Genomic DNA, 20,500 nt, shown 5'->3' with positions numbered 1-20,500 from the left:
TCGGAAAACATCGTGGCTGCCAATGTTTCCCGGTCCCGAACATTGTCATTAGACATCCCTGCAATACCTCCAAGCGTAAAATAATTACGGCGTGTCAACTGGCCCAGACAAATATCCGGCCGCGTTCTCAGCCGCGCACTATAACTACTTTCCCACCACAACGACCAGCGCGCTTACTTGTTCGTAGGTATGCTTCTTTCGGAACTTCAATCTTCCGTGCCGCGCAATCGCGGAATACCTCGATCAAGATTTTCAGTTCAGCAGCACCGGCATGTAGTTCGCTCGGTTGGTGGGGGTCAGGCGCCTTACTCCTTCCGGAGTAACCACATCCAGAACACAGTTCCGGAAATTGCTTCCGGTTTAGGCGTCGTCCAATTCCAAGAAGGGTCTCGTGTTAGAAGCCGGTCCGGAAACAACACGGCTAGAATATCGAACACCCCGTCACTCTATTCGCGCTCTGGACACACTCCAGCCAGGAAGAAAGCCAACGGACACGGACCAATTGCAGTGCTCCAAATTTTATTACAGGTGCAGGAGAAGTCTCATGACGTTTCGGCTCGCAAGAGCCTTGTTCACATGACAATGTTCCATTTAAGGAAACACCATTATATACTGCCAGTGATTGGATAATTTTCGTCACATGAGAGGGTAAAATTGTGTCATAGTGAACATGGAAGAAATACTAGTAATACTAGTCTGTCTTTAAAGTGCTTATTAAAAACACATTATAAGAACAGGGTTTGGGGTGCAAGATTACGGTAAAATACCATTGTGCTACCATAAAAATCATCATTGATGCAAATAGTAGTACTCAAACAATATACGTAAAACCTATATATATAGTTATAGTTAGAACCTAGTTTCCATAGGAAAAGCTTTTTTTGATTTGCTAAAGAACTTTGGCATCGTTTGACGAATCTTTGCGAAACTCTCCCAAAAGAAAAGTCTATCCAGGTCAGCTCCTACCCTGATTCGTAAAGCGGGGACTAAGAAAAAAGGGGGGGTCCCAAAACCCGTTTTCTGCATGTTAATTTCCATAGGAAATTGTGCGACGAGCTACAGCCCGAAGTGCTGAACAGAATTACACCAAATGTGGCAAAAAGGTACAGCTTGGTTCAGAAAGCGACCTTTTTTTTTAAATGGTGTAAATCCGCTCAGTTGTTTTTGAGAAAATCAAACAATAAGAGTCAAAAAATCAATTTCCCATAGGAAACTTTGTGCAATGTTACAGCTGAAACTACTGAACGGAATTACCCCAAATATGGCAAAAAGGTAGTGCTTGGGTCAGAAAGCGACCTTTTTTGAAATGTTGTAAATCCGTTCAGTAGTTACTGAGAAATTAGAAAAATAAAAGTTTCGATATCTGGACGGAGCCTAAGTCCAGAGCACAAGCTTTACCCTGATTGACTGCCAACACTCAAAACCAGGAAGTGTTCGCAGCCATCTTGTGACTCGGTAGAAACGAGTCACCAGAAAACAGAGAAACAAAGATATAAAACAAGAGAAGGGGGCAGGGTAGAAACACCCTGACCCCCTAGGCCTGCTCAGGGCCAAAAAAGGTGTTAAAAAAAAAAAATCTGCGCAATTCACGCAGGTTCTCACATTTTATTTTAATGAGGCCTCTGGGTGGGCTAGGTTCCGGGGGCATTTCTTAAAAAATAATAGCGGGGGCTCGCTGTGGTTGGGGGGCTTGCTGGGGCCCCTGCAGCACCGGGGCTCCACTCATGTTGGGAGGGCGGTTGCGCTGCCCCTGTCCTGAAGCCCTCCATATGCTTATAACTTTGGCGTCGTTTGACAAAGCTTTATGAAATTTACCAGAAAGTTTTTCTTTTTTGATCAGCTCTTATCTTGAAAGTTTGTTGGTAATTGTTCAAGGGGGGGGCTGAGAAAAAAGGGGGGTCCCAAAACGGGTTTTCTCAATGCATTTTCCATAGAAAACTGTAGCCAAGGCTACAGGTCAAACTGCTGAACTGAATTATGCTAAATTTGGCAGGGAAAAAGGTCTTGGTCCAGAAAGTACGCTTTTGTTTAAATGGTGTAAATCCGTTCAGTAGTTTTTGGGAAAAATCAAATTTGACAGATATCAATATTTGGAAATTGTGACGTGATTGGCTGAGGGGTTACGTGCACGAGCTTGCAGTTGATTGGCTGTGAACGGTTGAAATTAGGAAGTGTTGTCGCCATTTTGTGATTCAGTCTGTGAGCTGGCATCTCTCCCTCTACAAGCAATCAGTGCCGTAGTTCTACCTCTGTTAGGCAACACTCAAAATATACCGCAGCTCTGTCTGAGCGAGATACCCCTTTCACAGTCCCTTTCCCCACATCACCGGCTCGTCGCTCGCTCCCCACGTCACAGGAAACCAGGACCTCGGTATGTTGTGGTGTACCCAAAACACGCCTCAGTGCACAGAAACCCCTATCGGGCTAGCTATAGTATGTCATTCGTTTTCCGCACTACAGCGAAGCTACCAATGATTAGATATCCTAGAACAATGCGACTAATGTTCTCTCAGAATTCGTGGGAACAAGAAATGCATGTAAATAATATAATCAGCATAGTTACAATTGCATAAAGTATGAATGGGGAAAGTATATTATAATGTCAGTGGATTAAGCCAAATAGCGCTTATCACTCTCCCCGTGCTACAAGCCTTGTTTATTATATCAGTGGATGACCTCTGGCTGTGGACAGCGGAACCCCCTACCTCAAGTCTTATATGATAGGATTTAAATCTCCGGACAAGCACAGCTCTTACTCAGGAAAGATTGTTCTCTAACTGTGTGTCATTTGCATAATGTGCAACATTAAAAGCACTCCAAGTTCAGAAGCGGAGGTTTGTTCCATGTTATGTCTATATGTGTGTGGGAGGGGCCAAAGCTGAATAACCAGCAATGTTGTTTTCTGCTCTTGAATACGGCGTACAGACGAGAACTCAGTGCACAGCAGAAAAAGTGAAAGGCAGACAGTTCCCATTCGAAGCAGCGGAAACAGAAGTGTTTTCAAGAAGCAATGCATTTACAGTCGTGTGGAAAAAGCACCTAAAATGGTTGTGATGCAAGGTACGAACTCATACTAACTTAGGAATGCTCTTTGGCACCTTGTAACTCCCACGACAAACTTATGTGGCACCGCCAAATTAATCCATCAGTGTGTAAGAGCAGTAAGCTGCAACAGCTTCCAACAGGAATTCATTATTTTCGTCTGCAAAAGTAGACGCCATCCAATTCAGCAATTTGAAGGAGCAAACGTGCTCATTGATTATCAGTGCTTCCAGTACCATAGCAGGGCAACTTGCGTGGTACTCGATGTCACCCCGTGGGAAAAAATCTTGTGCAGCCGTACATACATCCCACTGAGCTAGTACACCAAGTGCAGCAGCATATGCCATGAAATACCGGAACATTCACGCTCATGATTCACCAAAGGGTTCATCAGTAAACTAACATCCGGTTCAGGCGACGCTGTGTTTGTGCGGCATAGATCCAATGCCCATTGGAAGGGACAGCACATGTATGAGGACACTGGCTGGATGCAAGTATACCAGGGATAGCGGAAAGACAAATTGTAAGCCACGCTGAGAGTGGCCAGCGGGATGGTACCATAATAGTCAAGCATGCGGTTGCAAAGTAGCTGTAGTAGGGCTGGGTTGTGAACGAGCACAAGTGGAGCAGCCATTTCTGAGCATGCAGATCAAGAGGAAAACTCCGGCAGCCAAAGCTAGTCGAAAAAATAGAATAAATGAAAGCAGGGATCACACCAAAAATAGTTTGAAAACGTTACAAGGCCAGATCTCAGAAGCTAAAACAATGCACTAGCCTTGTTGTATGCGAAGCATTGAAAATAAAATTTTGTGGGAGATCAGTGTTTAAAAGATTGTGAACTTCTGTTGTCGTGTTGGTCACCTGTAGGACAGAAGTCTCATGGTTAGAAGTGAAAGAAAGTTCTTTCTGGGACTATAAGGCTCTTATTCGGCTCAGCTGGTGGAAGTCTGCCTTCAAGGTCGGAATGGAAGGCCACATCTAGGTAACCAAACTGCCATGTGAGAGAGGAAACAGTACGTTCTTACAGCAAACTATACGTTGTGACACAGTCATAATGTATGGAATATCGTTTAAGATGAGGCAGCATTTTTCATTATTTCAAAGTAAAAAAGTGCCATTACACAACATTGTTTCATGTGTTGTTGATATTGTAGAGGATGATTATATCATGGTCAGAATCAATTGCGGCTCGCGGCTATGCCTTTAGAAACCGGTGCATCGGCTCGCAGCTGTGTGCCAGCGAGCCATAGGGCCGGCATCTTTACCTCGTAGGTGAGTCTCTGCCAGCAGGCCCGGCGGCTCGTAGCTCTCTCTCTGTGAGCCGATATATATAGTCACTGAAAAAGCATAGGTTTTACAGATGTTATAGTTAGAAATTAGCATTTAAAAACCCATTCAAATTCACTGAAAAACCATAGGTTTCAGGCACGTTATAGTTCGAAATTAAAATTTTAAAAACCTTAGAAATTCACTGAAAAAACTATAGGTTTCAGGGACGTTATAGTTAGTTGGACATTTCACTCGTACAAAACCAGAGAAATTCCCCTGTTATAGTTAGTTCAGCTAACTATAACGCACGCCCCCACAATGCACTGCTGGTGACGTCACATATTACATAATTCATGACATGGTCAGTGACATCACTGATGACATCTCAAATGACATCACTGATTACATCACTGATGACATCAGCCACTTGAAAATCTGATCCACCTCATCACTCTGTAACCTTTGATACACCCTCTGTACCAGTTACTACATACACACTCACTGATTCCTAAGTCTACATACACATCCACTCATTCACCTATAGAATCACTCATAGATGTAGTCACTCATCAATACAACACTATCATAAGCACTCATACATATATACAGACACTCACACACCACCACTCAGCCAGAGTTACTCACACACCTAGTCAGTCATGCAAAGAATCAATCACACTTCCATTTACTGACCTATACAGTTATACACACACCACATCAGTTATTCAAACAGAAACAAATGCATACTTACTCTTTTCTACAATCACTGATACAAGTACACACTCATGCATTCAGTGACTCTCATGTATAGTCATTTATATACTTCAACTTTCACATACACTTTCTTTTATGTATGTAGTTACTTGGACATATAGCATTGAGACATCCATTCTCTCACCAACACACAATACACACACTCACACTCATACAGCTGTTTCCACGTGCACTCTTGAACCCGTTCACACAGTGAATCAACCATTCAAATATCTATGCACAGACTCACACACCTCCCATGCACCTACACACATACCCAGGCACCCATACAGATACTCAGAAAACCAATCAGTAACCCATATAGATCCTCATTTAGCTACTCACCAACCCATTTAACCGCTTACACACCAACTGACAAACTAAACTGTGTGAATGTCTGTATCAGTCACTAACCCGTGCATTCAGTAAGACACAGGTAATCACTCACTTAAACAGTCAGTCACACACCTACTAAATCCTCCATCTAGACACTTATACACCCACTCATTCTTCAATACACCTTGGCATATATATAATACATATTTAAACTGTATAAAAACACAAATCACTGGATTATGTCATCAGTGATGTCATTTGAGATGTCATCAGTGATGTCACTGACCATGTCATGAATGATGTAATATCAGCAGTGCATTGTGGGGCGTGAGTTATAGTTAGCTGAACTAACTATAACGGGGGAATTTCTCTGGCTTTGTACAAGTGAAATGTCCAACTAACTATAACGTTCCTGAAACCTATGTTTTTTTTCAGTGAATTGCTAAGGCTTTTTAAATGCTAATTTCTAACTATAACGTGCCTGAAACCTATGGTTTTTTCAGTGAATATATATATATATATATATATATATATATATATAAAAGCTCACGTGTAGAAACACAAGCCACACTCACGGGGATATAGGTCAGAAGCCTTTATTCTCCTAACAGCATGCTTCTATAGCTAGGAGACACAGAAAAAAGTCCATAAAATATCCTGATTCGTCTTATGCATCCTTCCTGATTCGTCTTATGCATCCTGACGCGTTTCGAAGGCTCCAGCCTTCTTCTTCAGAGGACGACGAACTGATTGCAGGAAGGAGGCAGGATACAACTTCCTTTTAATTAGATGACACGCCTCTAGATAGGCTGGACTGTCGCCGCAGTGCCTGGTGGAACTTGTAGTCCTGCCCTGGATTTATCGCATATTGCGTCTTTTTTCTTTGAGTCCTCCGCTGTAGTTGAAAGGCAAATGGATCTAATCCCCTCGCCAGCCAAGAAGCGTTGCGGTGATGGAGCAGGGGACGGATATATATCCACACTCCCAACGAGCTGAATGCTTGCCGTTTGTAGACTCCTCCCTGGACGTCGCTTGGCGGTGCTGAGCGTATGCAGAGCTCCAACAATAATAAACCTTGCAAATATTGACTTGACCAAAGCGGAGGAGCAACTATTGATTCTAGGACTTTCATTTTGCCCTGAGAGTTCCTTCAATTATGCTACAACACGCATGGATATATACAAAAACATACTCAAATTAAAACTTAAGAAGTACTTTGTACAATATGACATGGGCCAGGAGAAGGACAGTATTAAACACTATGATTCAACATCTCAAAGGTCTCCCCCAATTAGCGCAAACACAAGGGATATGGTTGCCCTTCGAACCATGCAAGATTACCTTGATGAAAATATGACGGCCACACAAATCGAAGAGCAAAATGCCTTTTCACAAAATAAAAAGGAGTTGGCAAAGGAAACAACTTTATTTAAACCCAAGTCAAACTTCAATCCAATCATGCCTCGAGATGGAATTGAAATATTCCAAGAGCAAATAGTGAGTGACATCAAAAAATTGAACTATAGAGTCCAGAGGCTGGCAAGAACAAAAATAAAAAATAAAATGGACATTCAATATCACTCACTAATGAAAAAACTCAAATCCAATACAGATTTGGTCATTAGGAACTCTGACAAAGGAGGCAACTTAGTTTTGTGGAACAAAAAGGACTACATTACAGAAGCAATGAACCAGCTTCAGGGCAGGCAATGCTATCGCATATGCGACAGAGCAACCCTCAAGGCCACATACAGTAATTACACGATGAAACTGATAGCCTGGAAAAATGCGGGGCTACTATCTCAACAAGAATATCTCTACCTACGAAATGATCATCCAACAACACCAATTTTGTATTTTATTCCCAAAATACACAAAAACCCATCAAACCACCAGGAAGACCGATCATTTCCGCAAGAAACAGCCTCCTTGAACATACGTCTGTTTTTGTAGACCACTTTCTCCAAGACTATGTTCAAAACTTACCTTCATACATCCGAGATACGGGAGACTTTTTATCTAAGATCCAGAAATGTGAATGGAACAATGATTATCTGTTGATCACATTAGATGTGTCTTCATTATACACTTCTATAAATCACCGGGATGGTATGAAAGCGTTGTCTCATTACCTTGATCAGAGGATACCTGAACTGAAACACCATAGCAAGATGCTCAGGGATATAGTTGATATTTGTCTCAACAATAACATCTTTATTTTTCAGAACACCCTTTACCACCAATTACGAGGCGTTGCTCTGGGGGCCAGCTTCTCCCCTAGCTATGCCTGCCTCCATATAGGTTGGTGGGAGAAGCTGGTCCTCCTTAAACAGCATGAGAGGACAGTTACTCAAAACATTAAGGTTTGGCTGAGATACATTGATGATCTCTTTATCATCTGGCAGGGGGCCCAGACAGATGCGGAGAGGTTCATCAATGACCTTAACAACAACAATCTCAACTTAGAATTCATGGCCACCATTAGCAACCAAACCGTTAATTTCCTGGATGTAGAAATTTATATCAGGGAAGGAAAAATAGCTACCAAACTACATCGGAAAATAACTGCAGGGAACGCTATTCTGCATGCGAGGAGCTCTCACCCACAACATCTCATACAGAGTATACCATATGGTGAGATGCTCCGACTGAAACGCATTTGCAGTAATAATGATGATTTACTGTTGGCCCAATTGACAAGTCAAAGAAGGTTTCTGGAAAGGGGATATGGCAAAAACAACGATTGAAACAGCCATCACTAAAAGCAATGAAGTTGAAAGAGCTGCCTTATTATCCCCTCATACAAGGTCTATTAGATCAGTGAGGAAATGTGACACCAAAGAAAATCCAGAATCTTTCAGATTTATAATCGGCTATAGCAAACAGGCTAGAATCATCAGCAATATCATCAAAAGAAACTGGCCTATCATCCTTAGCGACCCTACAATAGGGCATCTGCTACCTAACAGGGCAGGAATCACATACAGCAAAGCGCCCTCTATGAGAGATCAGTTAGTCCATAATGACCCAGGAAGCTGTACCAAAACCACTTGGCTATGTCAAAAGAAGGGCTTTTTCAAATGTGGAGTTTGCAACGCATGTCAACATGGGGTCAATAAATCCACGTACAGAACTCCGTTTAGTGATCAGGAGATACCTATTCACAAAAATTTGACTTGCAAATCTGAATACGTAGTCTATGTGTAAGAGTGTCCATGTGGCCTTAGATATGTGGGAAGCACTATCCTACAGGGCCACAAAAGGATACTCCAGCACATAAGGGCCAATAAAAACAAAGATCAGGCCTAACCAGTAGCACGTCACTTTGAGGACCTACACAAGGGAGACCCCAAGGACTTGACATACTTTCTGATTGATTCTATACCTCCAAATAAACGTGGAGGTAATAGGGAAAAGGCCCTCAGAAAACTGGAAACCAGATATATTTTGGAAATGGACAGCAAACATCCAGGAGGTCTCAATGGGACAGAGGACCTTTATACTTGCCTCTAGCCTGTTGAAGAAAAGAGATTCTCTCATCTAATGTCAACTAAAACTGAGTCCACAACAGCAACAATAATAAAAATAGAATATCTATTCAAACATAAAGGCGAACTAATATGCTGCCTCCCTATATGTCCTTTATAGTTAGATTGTAAATAGGTTTTAGTTTTTCCACATATGATGGGCTTAAAGATATAATATTCTTAAATTTCTTTTTTTTGCACTTGCACTTCTTCACAAAACAAGGCAAATGCTTGTCAGACATATTTCACCAAACTGGGATAACCACAGGTTCAACATATTTAAGGGTGGAAGATGAGGACCACTTAGCATAACATTGATAGCGAAAATACATCAGTTGCAAATAAGCATTTAAGCAAAGATATTTCCCTGGAAACAGGACAGTTTACAATTCGATTGTTAGCAGCTGGGTATTTATAACAGAATTTCTTGAAATCAGTGCTGTTTATCAAATCTATGTTCATAACTGTAAAACATAGCTATGCATAAGTGATTCATGTCCATCACTGAAATGTCCGGGTTGGTAAACGTAAAACACAGGTAAACTTTTGATGAAAGATGCTTGGAAAAACAAATTCGTTTTTTAAACAAAATCTTTTTAATACTTATTTATATATTTATATTTACATTGGTATTCATATATGTTTATCTATTTATATATTTATTCATGAGATAGAAAAAACAGAAATGTATTACCTGTGTACAAGTAATTCTTTCACGCTGACTTTCCTTTAGCTTGCACCTGTCACTTTAAGAAAAAGGTAAAAAAATGGCTTAAAAGGCAAACCTAGAACTGTGTAACGTGTCATGTGATCAAGGGTCTACGGATCCGAAACGCGTCATGACTGAGGTTTTGATTGAGCTGCAATAAACAACTCCCTGCTCTGCACTAAATCGTGGTCCGGGCTCCTGTCTTTTCTTCTGTGGAAACCTGCAGTTCGAGAGGAGTTGTTGTGATATATATATATATATATATATATATATATATATATATATATATATATATAGAGAGAGAGATTCTGCGTACTTACGGTGGGAGAGAGTTTCAGATCTTCGGGGCAGAGCCGGAGAAATCTCTGAGATACGTTCTCTGCTCCGCTTTGTGGAAGCAAAAGCATTAAAAATGCTCTTGCTTCTACGAAGCTAAGCAGGAATTGCTTTTGGAAAGAGAGAGCTGCATGTTTGCAGGTCCCTCTGTCCAACAGCAATGCGGCTCCGCAGGAGGTGGCGAGCCGTCAGGTACTGCAGGGGCCTTCAGGCTCTCCCTGTGTTCCACAACAAGTTGGCCATGCCATGGGGATAGGGTCACCGGGGCTATATAACAGTCCGAGTAGGGGGGGCACCCTGAAACTTGAGACTGACTATAATGTCTCTGTAACCTTTGTTTTTTTATATACCGCCAGTAGGTAGTTATAGTTAGGACCTAGTTTCCATAGGCAAAGCGTTTTTTGGTTTGTAAATATCTTTGGTGTCGTTTGACGAATCTTTACGACATTTTCAAACCTAATGGCCTGCTCAGGTCAGCTCCTGTCCTGAAAGTTTCAGGGTGATTCGTCAAGCGGGGGCTGAGAAAAAAGGGGGGTCCCAAAACACGTTTTCTCCATGTTAGTTTCCATGGGAACTTTTGTTGTGGCTACAGCCTGAACTTCTGAATGGAATTACACCAAATTTGCTGAGAGGTAGCTCTTGGTCCAGAGTGCACTCTGTGCTTTAAATGGTGTAATTCAATTCTGTAGTTTCTTAGAAATTTCAAAAGGAAAAATATCGATACCACCTCCTCCCCGGAGCTTTACTGATAATGCGCGGAGGCACGCGTCTCCCGCAGCCCCAAGACCACCACCTCCCCGGGCTTCATAAAAAAATGTGAGGGGGTCTCCTCCCCTCCATGCTGCCCCGGGGACCTCCACCTCCCTGGGTCTTTATCAAGACCGCCGCCTTCCCGGGGCTTCTGTAAAAAAAACTGTGTGGGGGCTCAAGTCCTCCCACACTGCCCCGGGAACCATCACCTTTCCGGGGCACTAAGTATTGAAATACGTGGGTCCGTTGCAAACACCCCGCCCCAGGGACCGCCACCTCCCTGGGGCTATTTGCACAAATAGAGGGGTGCAGCGTAGCCCCCCTCCTGCAGCCCTCTATGGCCCTGGGGACCGCCACCCCCCCGGGGCCAGCACCGGCATTGTCCGGTGGTACCCACCCCGGGACATTGCAGTTTGCAATGGCAGGGCGAGAGCACAGCTCCCACCCTGTCATTGCTTTGTGGAAGCGAGAGCAGAAAACCTGCTCTCGCTTCCATGAAGCGAAGCAGATTGCTTTTGGATAAGGGGAGCTGCATGTTAAAGTACAGCTTACGTACAGTATAAGGATATTACAAATCACCAAGGAGTTCCAGGACCATATTGAGGAAAGAGGCAGAAGGTCATAAACCTCTGAGGTGACTTTCAATACCCTTTTAATGTACATCAGAGAGTATTTTATTCCTTATAATACAAGCTCACATCACAATCCAGCTGAAAAATGCTCTCTGGTAAAGTGCTTAACCACAAAGAAAAAAGCAGCGCCTAAAAAAATAAGAACAGGGAGGACACAAGTATGGCGTCTATTCTTCAGCAGAGGGACAAGCACACAAAGTGGAAGGAAGCCTCTAGCAGCTGACCAATAAAATGCAAGCAAATGAGAGTAACAATGAAGCCAACCTATAGTAAGCAATGGGTGGCCTCTAAGCCCAGTGATGGAAGACAAAAGGTGTTGACATCTCTCAATTTTTGGCAAATGACCAGAACCCCTCAAATCAGACCCAATTCACAAATTTGCAAGGTGCATTGGTTCTGTAACAATAGTTTTGAAAAGATTAAAAGTTTTGATCTACTCTCCTTGCTTTCCTTCTCTAGACTAATTCTCTTGGGCAATGATGAGTGGAAACACACAGAACTTAACAAAATGAAGCGGTTGTAAGTTTTTCGAAGGAGCCTGCTGTAGGCACGGCTGAATGCCAGGTTTCACAAAAGCAAGGTTACCTAGTCTGGAGTTCACTTGATACCTCATCATCCCTCTATCTTACACTAACTATCCTACACTTCTTGTAGTGGCCAGAGTAGGGGGTGGTCAGAAATCCAGCCAGCAACTGTAGATCAATGGATGCAAGATGATATTGGGAAACATAAATGTCAAATGATGGCCTTCATGATTCATTATTATGAAATGTAACCTTTTGAGAAAGTATTTTGAGAAAAACCTCCTGTGATTCTGGGCATATCACTTAATCTCCCCGTGCCTAAAATGAATGTGTGTCCGTCCTCATGTAACGTAACTGGTGCTATGTAAAGCGCTCTGATTACTGATTCGGTTTGGGTCTAGTTCGCGCTATATAAAACTCTGCAAAAAAAAAAAAAAATCTTAAAATGTTATATTATTGGCTTTATTTTAAATGTTTTTCGATCTCGAGTGACTATAATAATCTTTCTTTCCTTGGCATCTCGATGTCTCTTATTTGAATAATATAATATTTATAATGTTGAGCGTTAAATAAATAAGCATCTATTATGTACACACTTTGTACTTTAACCACACAACTTGTGATAATAACTTTAGTGCAGGTTTTATATTCATGTCCAGCTAATGCTGTGGTTGGTGGTGATCTGCTATATGATATCCAGCGCAATAATACTGTTTTACTGCATTGTAAAGCATGTTACTTCATTACTCGAGGTTAATGTGAAAGCCACAAATGTCCTGTAATCCTACAATAAATGAGGCAGACAGCTTTGTAATAATGCAATGTGAATCATTTTAGCATTAGTACGTTGAAACATAAACTTTAAAAAACATATTTTCTTAAAATAAAATTAAATGTTCCAAATCCTAGACTACAAAAACCCAGACCGTACGTAATTAGTATACATTTAGACTGGCATACATTCTAGGACAGCAGTTACAATAATAAATTAAGTCAGTCGAAACAGCCGCGGCTCGTTCAGGTAAGAGCGGTAGGGCCCTGTGAGGGGGGATTCCGACAGACGATGACCACCAGGGCAAATTCATTATTTATTTGATTTTCACTGGTCATCGTCTGTCAAAATCCCCCCTCACCCGGCCCCACCGCCTCACTGCTTCTACCTGCACGGGCCGCGGCTGAGTCTAAAATATATGGCTTTGGCTGGATTTAGGAATTAAAAATAGGTTTATTTTTTTGTATGGAGATTTTAATGCAAACACGAGAATTTTGGCAGTTTATGTTTTGGAATCTAAGAGGCTTATTTATAATCCCCTTGCGCCGCCGGTATGTCACTTTTCCCCAAATTAAAAGTGACGCACTGGCGGTGCAAGGGGCTTGTAAATATCCCCCAAGATTCTGCAAAAGGTGACTTTTGCAGGCTATATTTTCACATTGAACTCTTGTTACATTGGATTTCAGAACCGAAGGAGGGGAAACTTAAAGGTCTACTGTTCTGTACCTGCTTTGATCCATATTTAATGCTTTTGTTTTTATTTTCAAGCACAAAGTGTGGGCCCAGAGTACGATGAGATGCAGAGACTTTTTAAGTCTCTGGAACAAGCAAGTCTATCCCCCATTGGCGACCGAAGACCATCTACAAAGCGGGAGCTGAGAAAATCATTCATCAAACGTAGCAAAAACCCCTCAATAAATGATAAGTTACATAAAATAAGAACGCTCAACAGTACGTTGAAGGTAAGAGTGTGGTCTGTGTGAGGTATCAAAAAACAATGAACGTAGAATGAAATTGGGAAATAATCCTAATATATCATAATGTGGAAGAACAGCTAACTGAACAATTCATTTTTTAGCACTGAAGTGGTGAACTTTGCCATACAACAAGTTGAATTTCTTGTGTTATGTACTTGTTCACCTTTTCATTATTTTATGCCTTTGACATTGCTTAATTTCTGATAAAGGCCCTGAATGTTTTGAGAGGCTCCTCCCACTTCTGCCGCTGCCCACTTCCACCGCGGTCTACTTCTTTCACTATTGCCACCCACTGCTTTTGGTGATAGAAACCACCTCCCTTCTGTACCCACCACCAAAGTCCAGTTTCGAGGAAAGATAGAGCATGAGACTGTACTTTACTAAATAACCCATTTTCTTTCCAACATAATGTACAAACATACAGATACCTGTTCTTGTCTCATATTATGGACAGCGATGGTCAGTGCAGGTAAGCGCGGTGCGGCGGGCGGATGTTGACAGATGACAAAATGGATTTATTAATTTCATTTTCCCTATTCCATCGTCTGTCGACTTCCCCCTTTCACGCCCCATTGCACTTACCTGCACTGACCGCCGCTGATTATGATTTTAGCATGGGTTCTTTTCTTTCAGCTTGGGCTGTCAAGTTTCTGGCACCATTTATACCTTGGTGGACTGTCCTTCAGAGTAGTGCAGGCCATACTCTGATCTCTCCATCTTTAGATTACCTCATTGTCACTTTACAGCTTTTGTATGATGGGAAATGCAGTGACCCTCCCACAATATTCTCCAATCATGAAAGAGTGATCTAAGAAAGAAGATTCAACTTGGCACTTGCCCATGACATTTGTTTAGGACCTCTAAATATGCATCTAAGATTTGTCAAACAGTTTTCACATTTGTTTTCTTTGTTCTGGCGTAATACTTGGTCCAGTATTGACCAGGGTAAATTAAATATGCCAGTCTCCTTACTGGCACAAATGCCCCACAATAGCTGCAGTTCATGTCCCAATGTAGAGATAAATGCTTCTCGATGTATTGTGAAGGTATATCAAAGATGAGATCTTCAACTTCCTGGACCAGGTTAAAGTATAAAAGTGGCCTGGAGGGAAATAAGAGTTTACAAGTAGGAAGAATTATTAGGAACTAATACCTACCTTGTGTGAGGAGATTTACACCACCCTTAACCCCTGGCCTGCGGGGCTAATTCCCCTGCTGTGCTGGGGGGCGGGGGGGCGCGCACAGCACCCCAGTGCTCTCGTCATGAGCCATGGCGGCCGTGTGCTCATAACGAGCTGCGCTCGTCACGGACACACCCGTTTCTTCAGAACGTTCAGCACAGCGAAGGAATTAGCCCCACGTGCGAGCGTTCTGACCGTTATGACGCGTCATGAGCACACGTCCACCGTGGCTTATGACGAGCTGAGCTCGTCATGAGCATGGGAGGGGTTAAATTCCGAGCAGTAGAATGAAGACTGACCCCACTGGTACACACTATGTTAAGATACAGGTGAACCTTTCAACCTGGCCATCAGCTTCAGGGTGTTATAATGCTTACATTGTGTGCTTGGTTAGTCTCAATCAATCATTAAGTGCAATGGGACATGCCGGTGACTGTTTATCGTCAAATACTTTTATTACAATACCTGTTCTCACCTCACCTGTGCAAACACTGAACAACTGCTGTCTAGACAATGCTAATGTATCAATTGTACTTTGCTGCCCCACAATATGTAGAAGTAATACAATCTTCATATGCAGCATAATGCACAGTCTTTAGTTGAAGACACTTGCATTGTAGAATGTGGTTCAAGTCTGGGTAAACTGTCCTCATCTCAGTTCAGTGTCTACAGAATCACTGCAATCTTAGTTGTGCAGATATAGCAACATATCACAATTAAGAGTGACCAAGCGATCTCCCTTCTAGTATGTCAGAAATGCTAGATTGTTAAATATGGAGCTCTCTTTTATCCTTGTTATTCATGGTAGGACAATCCCCACACAAAGCACGCGACTGATGTATCCTTCAATGAGTAAAAGTCTAAAAACTGTGCATGAACCAACATTGGCAGGTTAACATAAATCGCTTTATGCACTGAGGTGCTTATTTATTACTTTTGTGGCGCAGGGCAGTGCAGCAAGTCACTTTGCTGCTCTGCCCTGCATCACAGGGAAAGGGCCGGAATGTGCCACATTTATCCAAAATGGCGCATTCCTGTTTCTTTCCCTTTGCACTGGTGCCGTTTTGGCAGCCTATTGCCAATGCAGGCACCCTTGCACCATGTTGCAAGGGTGCCTGTATTGTAGGCAGGATTGTTTTTGTGCAGGAAGTGTTACATTCCTGCACAAAAACAATCCTGAGAGTCAGTTTCCTCTTTCTATGTGTGTTGCAGAATGCAGCACACATAGAAAGAGGAAAAAAAGAGGATAAATAAAGATATTTCACCTCATTACGCCTCTCCAGGTGAGGCGTATCTTTTTGGCTCATTCCTAGGTTTACAAGATTTTGAAAATCTGGGAATGTTACAAAAACCATGGGAGTTGCATAGGCACACCCACATAATGCCCACACAATGCCTATAGAATGCCTTCTCAGAGCACAGAAATACAACACAGCGATTTGCGATGTGTTGCGTTACTCCAGATTTTTGGAGCCACTCAAGGCACGCAAAGTGGCTTTGCATAGCTTAAAAAATCTGATTTAAGGCTGCGTTTCTCTCGCATCACATTGCGTGGTGCAAGAGCGACACAAAGCGGGTCAAAAATATGGCCCTAAGTAACAACACTGGAACAATAGCAGTCACAATATGCATTGCTATAGAAGATTGTTCATTCTACCTGACAAGGAAAGCACAGGCTTCACACACACACCATATTAAAACACAACAGAAATACAAATACACGCTCCCTTTTTCACATTCTCTTATATATACATACATACACACACATGCACTCACACACACACAACTCTAGATAGGACCTCTTTCAATTCTGATTGTGCGTGGCTAAATGACTTTCTAGGAGGACAAGCCCGTGGGACAAATAATTTAAGGTGAATAAGGAAAGTTAAAATAACTGTAAACATGTTTTTATATAGAGAGAAATGACTGACAGCTATTAGCAATGGACTGTGGCTTTGTCATGGCAACCTTAATATGGTACACTGGTGACGACTTCCTCCATGTTGTTGTAGTAAAACAGATGCATCAGTAAAGGGGGGAAACAATGACGCAAGCCAGTGATGGATGGTTTAACCAGGGACAGTAAAGGCGATATATACATCCTGATACTGAATGATCAGAACCTTAAGCCACATCAGCCTGCCCTGGTCAACGACTAATCCTTCATATGAGAAGCATCAGCGCTTATTTGAGTGGGAGGACCACTGTTGCTGATTATCGGGGGTTGGGGCTGAATTCCAATAGCGGTTACAGAAATACTTAATCATAGCTAGATGCATGTACTACATACATAACCAGACTCTAGTCCTCTTTGTAAAGGATTCTGATTGACTGATCATTGAGTTTCTTGTATGTCATTACTTGTCATGTTTTATCTGTGTGCCAGGCTATATCCTAAAGGTAGCCTGACCTTGCTACCATTGGAAAGTCAAATGCAGAAAAGGAGGCATGTGGATATGCAACTGGAGAACATCAGTGCTAGAGGTCAAGAGGCATTAGGTGTAAACAATTCTACCCACAACAATATGGTCTCTTAACCAGTGACTGCCCCTTGACCCTCTGACAGGCTTCACTGCATGCCATGCTCCATACTCTCTCTCCTATAGATGCATTTATCAATATTACCAAGCAAGACCTACCTGCATAGACAGGCACATCATACCACAATTCACCCTACATACATAAATGCAACAATTACCATAAGAACTGATCATTTGCAAAAGAGAACCAGATACGGTAAACAAAGGGATATATTTCAATAGCCTATATGTTGGCACAGGAGAGTAACAGATGAACATTATTTATATTAAAATGGGTATGTGGCTCAATCTGTTAATCAAAAACATTGTTTTAGTTTCTGGGGATCGTATTGTAGCAGTTCCATGTGTAGTTTGGAATTATGTATTTACATTTTTGCCCTTTGAAATCATATTTGTTACCTTCATTTTTCAATACTTTTGTTCATTAGTTTAAATTAGCAGTATAAATTTTGTTTGACCTTTTTCATTTTTTATCCTAAATTTCACCAAGAAAGATCAACTTAGCCCATCCGACTCTCTTTCACCCCCTCTCTCATCCACCTCCTTCCACTGCTTTGTCATCATTTCCCCTTGTATTTGCTATGCTTTTGCGCATGACTCCTCCACACCCATGCGTTGTCTTCTACTGTTGCTGTGTCCTTATCTCTCCTTAAAATTTCCCAGAGCACTCCCTACCACTGTTCATCTTCTGCCTTGCTACTCTTATGTTGGTTGCTGAGACGTTTTTCATTGTTTCGCGTAGAGGAGCTTCGGCACCATAAAAGGACTTGGCCTTCAATGCACAAAGCTTTAATAACAATGTTAGAACTTGGTGGATCAAAGTTATGTGTCTCTTAATGTGACATGGATGAAAGAATCAATTGGCACCTTGCCGTTGGCTTCATTTTTGTGTTTTTTGTCCTATTGTTTTTTTTCTTTGTAGGCTTTTTCAAATAGATCATTTCTCTCCTTAGAGGAAAAACATGGAATTCTCTCATTTTAAATCACACATTATAGCATATATAACAAAGTATCTTTCACAAATGTAAATGTTTGGATTTCTTTTTGTCAAAACATATCTAAATTGTCAGCTCCAATTTACATTATGTTCATTGTATTTTTGTTGTTGATTTAACAGTGCAAAGAACATGATCTGGCAATGATTAACCAGCTGCTGGAGGACCACAAGCTTACTGCAAAGAAGTACAGAGACTGGAAAGATACAAACATAATGCTGTTTCAGGATATCCACCAGCCACAAAATCCCCAGGACTGCTGTGAGGGGAGTAGCATGGCGCCAAGTAACACAAGGCCACATCATCAGACAGAAATTAATACATAACAACTAGAACTTGGTACTTTACTGAATGTTCCTGTATGGTAGCATGCCCAAGCCTTGAGGGAAGCGTTGCTTCAGCTGGGATTCAACCGTGTTGTGCGCTACTTTTTCGACCTTCAGTCTCCCTGATACCAATGACAAGTTGTTTAGATGACACCTTTGGATCTACCGTAAATCTGCAATGATCTGCTTGCTGAAGCACAACACTTGTGAAACTAGTGGTACTTTCATTGATGTGTAACCAATTGGTGGTGTCTTTGCAGAATGAACATTCAAGCGGTGATCCAAATTTGACGGAGGCACGCCATAATGTAAATTTAAACCAGACGGGATGTTATGCTCACACATCTTAGAGAACATGAAGGACCTATTGCTCAGTGTTATGCAGAACATTTGCATTTGTAATTGTAAGGCTGAATTAACTTATATAATAGGATAACACTTTATCACAGAGCTTTGTCAGAAAACATTGGCATGCTGGATCGGTGTGGCTCAATTTTAATTGGAATCTTCTTCGAAACTAGTGATTGCATCGCTCAAGCTCTCCATGGGAGAAAATTCTTCTAGACCTTGCTACAGGTCCTTTTTGGGTACTCAATAATATAAAGTAGCAAAGAACGAGGCTAAGCCCAGAGACAGTATCGCATTCAAGGAGTTTCTTTAAAGTCTTTTTATGTGAATCTAGGTCAGAGAACAGATTTTAGTTAGTCCTTTTCGGATGGTCAACTGAACAGGAACTGTCCATCAAGGCAGGATCACAGACACTGGAAAGTTGTGCTGGCCCCAATATTTATGCTTTAAAAGTCTCTTTCTTTTTGAGAACAACATGCGGATTGCCAAAATTGAAGCGATCTACATTTTTTATAGGGTGTAATGCTGTGCCTAGTAATATGGGGTTGGCTGGCTAGAGTTTATAAGAGGCAACAGCATCGCCAAGAACAAAAAAAACTCAACTTGTAATAGCCACACTAATTATTCGACCCCTCACTTCATGTATTAATATTTTTATTTTATATTAAGCTTGTAGCTATCCGTTATGATTTTACAGCAGACCAGTGTCTTCTGAAGGTTACCATCAAAAATGCTCCTCATTGATTGGTCATCATTAAATTCCTCAAATGTGTGATCTTGTTTTCTCTTGTTTATCATATCTGCTCAGAATGTGTGTGTTAATATCATTGCTTGTTACATTGGTATCAATGTAGTATTGTGCGTTATTTTTCCTTAGATAACCCTCCTTAATAGATCTCTATCTTTGAATCATTGGTTACAGGAAGTGGAAAAGTCATTGTTTTGTCTTGTACTTAGGTATGGTACACAATGTCAGCTATTAGACCCTCATTGCAAGAGATACAAGTGTTGCAATGTTTATCACAAAGACCTATACTGATCGCTTCCCTCCCAAACCCCATTAAATTTAAGTAGCTCAAATCATCTTGAATTTAAAGAGGGAAAAATGCCTGTTAAATACCTGGACATTCAGATTTTGGTGCAGTAAGAGAGTACATTTGTAATAGGCAATAATTATCAAACCTGATAAATTCTCTACTCGTAAGTATGGAGTTTTTTAAGATGCATCAACTTTTGCATTAAAGACAACACTGCTCCTTATGACTGCCTTAATAGCACCCTACTACAGTGGCATAGCAAGGGGGCAGGGGTGGTGGTCCGCCCAAGAAGGCATGCATTTTGGGGGCGGCGGCCCCCTCCCGGCACTTACCTTTGGCCGTCACGGGGCAGCGGGTGCAGGAATCGCCAGGAACCCCCTCTCTTAGATTCGGTCGCTGCTGGTGGCTAAGGCAGGGGCCGCCCCGGCTGCCTAAGGCCTAGCTAT

General features: G+C 41.8%; 1 protein-coding gene across 5 annotated transcripts in view; it reads left to right on the top strand.

Annotated features, from left to right (window-relative positions):
• IPCEF1 (interaction protein for cytohesin exchange factors 1) overlaps positions 1–19,789 on the top strand; it is a 572,159-nt gene extending 552,370 nt beyond the window's left edge. For 3 of the 5 annotated variants that reach the window (XM_078649174.1, XM_078649178.1, XM_078649177.1), the window contains 2 exons: positions 13,419–13,612; positions 18,466–19,789. In XM_078649174.1, the coding sequence (XP_078505300.1) occupies positions 13,419–13,612; positions 18,466–18,669 (398 nt within the window). In that variant the 3' untranslated portion in view covers positions 18,670–19,789. The remainder of the gene's footprint in view (positions 1–13,418; positions 13,613–18,465) is intronic. The other 2 variants (XM_078649175.1, XM_078649176.1) reach the window with 1 other exon arrangement.
• The last annotated feature ends 711 nt before the right edge of the window (positions 19,790–20,500 follow it).

This window comes from Lissotriton helveticus, chromosome 6 (genome assembly GCF_964261635.1).
Source record: "Lissotriton helveticus chromosome 6, aLisHel1.1, whole genome shotgun sequence".
NCBI classification, from domain to species: domain Eukaryota; kingdom Metazoa; phylum Chordata; class Amphibia; order Caudata; family Salamandridae; genus Lissotriton; species Lissotriton helveticus.
This window is presented reverse-complemented; position numbering and strand designations above follow the sequence as displayed.